A 3,534-nucleotide genomic window follows, 5' to 3' on the forward strand; every position below is an offset into this window, starting at 1 on the left:
CAGATTTTGCACATCACTGCTTCTCTTTTGCGTGCCTTGCGACAAATACTGAAAAACTTAACCTACGTTGGCAAATTTATGCCGGCCATATATATGATGACTTAATATGCTCCTTTTCAGAAAATACTACCCTCATTTCCGTGCAGTACATTTGCGAACATACTCTGGATAGTTGCATAACAAAGGGAGTACAATACATGTTCACAAGAGTTGGATGGCAAGCCTAGCACAATTGTTGTATTTCCGGGATAAGGCTGCTCGTAGTGGGAAGTATCATACACTAGTATATGATACTAGTGTATGATAATACCTCCATAATGTATAGTATCACAAGTTAGTATTTTAGATGACATCATTTTGTTTTGGTTGACACATAGTAGTACATCATGATACGATACTGAAATCTCTCTTTCTTTATTTAATTGTATGACATGTCAGCCAAGCTGTCTAGTAGTTGGCATGCATGATACTTGATATGATAGCCCCTACAAGAGGTTTAACTTGCTGGAAATTTGGCTAGTTAAATACAATATGTAAGCACACCAGGGATGTGTACACCATACAAATAATCAACCCAGTTTATGGACTTGGGATCAAAGTCAAAGTAATATGCTCCATTGTTAATTTGGTCATCCTTATTCATTGTCGTCCTTAGCTTCTCCAAGTTCGTGTCTTCAAAGCTTCACAGGATTGATAAAATCAAGTCAAAATAACATGATTTTAATGGTGATGTGCATCTTGATATGGTAACTGGACACGCTGATATACCATGTAATTGCCAAAGTAAACCAAAATAACATTTTGACACGTTTTTAAGTTGCTTACCACCCTTTGAACAAGGTGTATGGTGCATAGAGCTCGACCATCTGCATGACGAAACTGTATTTTCCGTTGAGCTCGTTGTAGCATTCTGAGAAAATGCCGCAGAGTGCGATGCTCACTAGGCGAAGCATCTATCAGGCCAATAGTATGAAAGGCACATAACATTAATCACATTCATGTGGCATCTACAAAAATCAACTCTTGCACGTTGAGATGGTGAACAGACCTCGAGGGGAAGCTTGTACTTGATGGCCATGTACAATCTCAACTGTGTGAGTGTGCTAAAGAATCGCATCTTCTTCAGCCGGACACGCTCACCGTTCCCCTTGCATGGCGGGTTCTCAAAGAAGTAACGGTGCATTGCGTCGATGACTAGGGCTGAGGGTGCTGGGTTGCTTACCGACGAAGTTACATTGTAGATGATCTGACCTTTTTGATCATCTGAGTGTGCTGCCATGGCAACCATCATAGCATTCACCACCATGTCCCCCGGAATCTGTCCAAACCACCCACCAATACCAAGAACACATCACATATAGCTCGTCAAATGGTTCCTTGCGCATGTTTCATTCCAAATTTTGGTTTGTGATTTGTGAACAAACTCACCATGTCGAGTATTAAATCAAGGTTGCCTAGAAAGAATGGTAAGGTCTTCCCGGCATAACCCATGATCACTGCGTCCACGGTCCTGCAAAATATAAAAATGCTCAGTAATCATTCACTGTCATTGTGAAGGATCAAGTATTCGATTTTGAGTTTCAACACCTAATTCCTTCCATCCATCCAGGCAATGGCTCCTTGAGTGTACTAGTTATGATGCTCGGGCGGATGATGACCACCGGAAAGTCCCCTTGCAAGAGCCCCATCAGCATCTCCCCCATTGCCTTAGTGAAGACATAGGAGTTTGGCCACCCAAAGTTTCGTGCCCTTCATTCATTGGTGCATAAGCATGAGACAAATGCATCGACGGCAGAAAAGAGTATGAATGCTTAAGTATGTTGTTGGTTTTCCTTTTTGTAAAGTTTCCTATGTCTGACCTCTTGAGGCCAAGTTTCTTCATGACTTTCCTCTCGTCTTTCTCAGTGGAACCGTCATCCCTTAGTTCTCTCCTGGTCTCTTTGATCAGATTTAGCTCGGATTCTATATCCAAATGTGTGCCCACCCTTAGTGTCTCACCCATGAAGAATGGCTTCTCTGCTATTAGGCCTTCTTGTTCACCAACTACATAGGCTGTTCAAGTCATATAGATATCACTTAATGAGTTTCAATTCATAACTGCATGATACACCAACCAAAAATCTATAGATTATATACAGTCCTATTAGTTTTGATTCACACCCGTTGAAACATGAAGCAACATCTTGAGCTTAATACACTTCTTTGCGAATGCGCAAACATGCTTCACTCCCAAGACATTCACATCGAAAGCCACATCATATCTGAAAAATTAACATCAAATGTAATTGTTGTAACATTATGACAGCAATACGCGACCAGGAAACATTTCAAACCTCTCAGAGAATTTCGTAGTGGCAGCTACGTTGACAATAATGTCTATGTCCTTCGACACTTCTCTCAGCTTGGCAGTGTCTAGTCCAAAGTCCTCATGCATGATGTCTCCCACCAAAGGGCAGATCTTTTCTTCGACGAAATTATGGAACCCCACACCATGTTCTTCTTTGAGAACTTGAAAGATTTCCCTCCCTATGACCTGAATATACCAAAATATCGTTTGTACATTACTATTAACTAGATAGATTGACTGCAAAATATATATCTGCATTCCGCAATGCACTTACACCTGTTCCCACTATATTTCTTGGTGGGAGAAGGTCAGTATTCAATTGACAACAGATTGTCAAGAACATACTGACATCAATGTCAAGAAAGTGTACTGTTAGCAGAAAGGACAGCTTGAAACAAATAATTCACCTCATTTTGAATCCGAAGCTTTGCGGATTCAACATCGAAGGCCCGAATCAAGAGGAAGAGCTTCTTGACATCAGGCTGAACCCTTAATATCTTCTCGACAAGCACTATCCACAATCATGCAAGAAAGAATAGTATACAAGACTCTCAGATATGATCAGCAGTTCAACACACATGATTAATGAACACATATACCTTTTCCTAGGAACCCCGTTGATCCAGTGATGAGGATGCTCTTGCCCCTGAAGTATTCTACAACGCTATCCACATCCATTTCACCAGTCATCGCTGTGGACTTTTGCTTGTCTCGAGAGAATGTTGGGTGTTGTCAAAAGAATCACAATGGGTTTATATTTATACGGAGGGGAGGAGGATTGGTTTCAGAGGACAATTGGAACAAAGCAGCAACGTGGGTCATGTGTTGATGGGGGAATCTCAGCGCCAACTTCTTGCTAACGAACTACACCACGATTTTCTTCTAAAGATAATGAAGACATGGGCCATTATATTTATTTTATTTCTAGTCGTTATGATGCAAGAGGGCTAAGTATATATCCTTTCGGTAAGTTACATTGGATGACATATCACATATCTCAAGTGTTCTCAAACTTTTTTATATCTCAAAGTGTTACTGAACAGTTCGCACTGCCAGGGTTGACTGAAACCCCTCGACTAGTCGAGACTAGTTGCGGCTAATCGATCGGCAAGGCTTGACTCGTCATGAGTCTACGTCAGAATGATTCATCGACTCAAAAACCGTGACTGAACCTAACCTGGCTTCCC

The 3,534-nt window shown here is 41.2% G+C and overlaps 1 protein-coding gene across 1 annotated transcript; it reads right to left on the bottom strand.

Moving 5' to 3' along the window:
* Positions 1-395: 395 nt before the first annotated feature.
* On the bottom strand, positions 396-3,062 carry LOC125528412 (probable fatty acyl-CoA reductase 5). Its single transcript, XM_048692894.1, has 10 exons — positions 2,947-3,062; positions 2,755-2,858; positions 2,334-2,533; positions 2,161-2,261; positions 1,860-2,052; positions 1,588-1,749; positions 1,429-1,510; positions 1,049-1,318; positions 826-953; positions 396-680 (listed from the first exon to the last, which is right to left on the bottom strand). Exons 1-10 carry the CDS (start codon positions 3,035-3,037, stop codon positions 521-523), a joined length of 1,491 nt encoding a protein of 496 aa, XP_048548851.1. The 5' UTR covers positions 3,038-3,062; the 3' UTR covers positions 396-520.
* Positions 3,063-3,534: the final 472 nt, after the last annotated feature.

The sequence above is a fragment of the Triticum urartu genome, unplaced genomic scaffold, assembly GCF_003073215.2.
Source record: "Triticum urartu cultivar G1812 unplaced genomic scaffold, Tu2.1 TuUngrouped_contig_4853, whole genome shotgun sequence".
NCBI lineage: Eukaryota > Viridiplantae > Streptophyta > Magnoliopsida > Poales > Poaceae > Triticum > Triticum urartu.

What these genes read in the sequence shown, in the direction of transcription:
- LOC125528412 (XM_048692894.1), bottom strand. Translation starts at nt 3,037, where the DNA reads ATGACTGGTGAAATGGATGTGGATAGCGTTGTAGAATACTTCAGGGGC. An exon ending in ACTACGAAATTCTCTGAGAG is followed by an intron (nt 2,262 to 2,333) that starts GTTTGAAATGTT and finishes TTAATTTTTCAG; the next exon opens with ATATGATGTGGCTTTCGATG. An exon ending in GGATGGATGGAAGGAATTAG is followed by an intron (nt 1,511 to 1,587) that starts GTGTTGAAACTC and finishes TATATTTTGCAG; the next exon opens with GACCGTGGACGCAGTGATCA.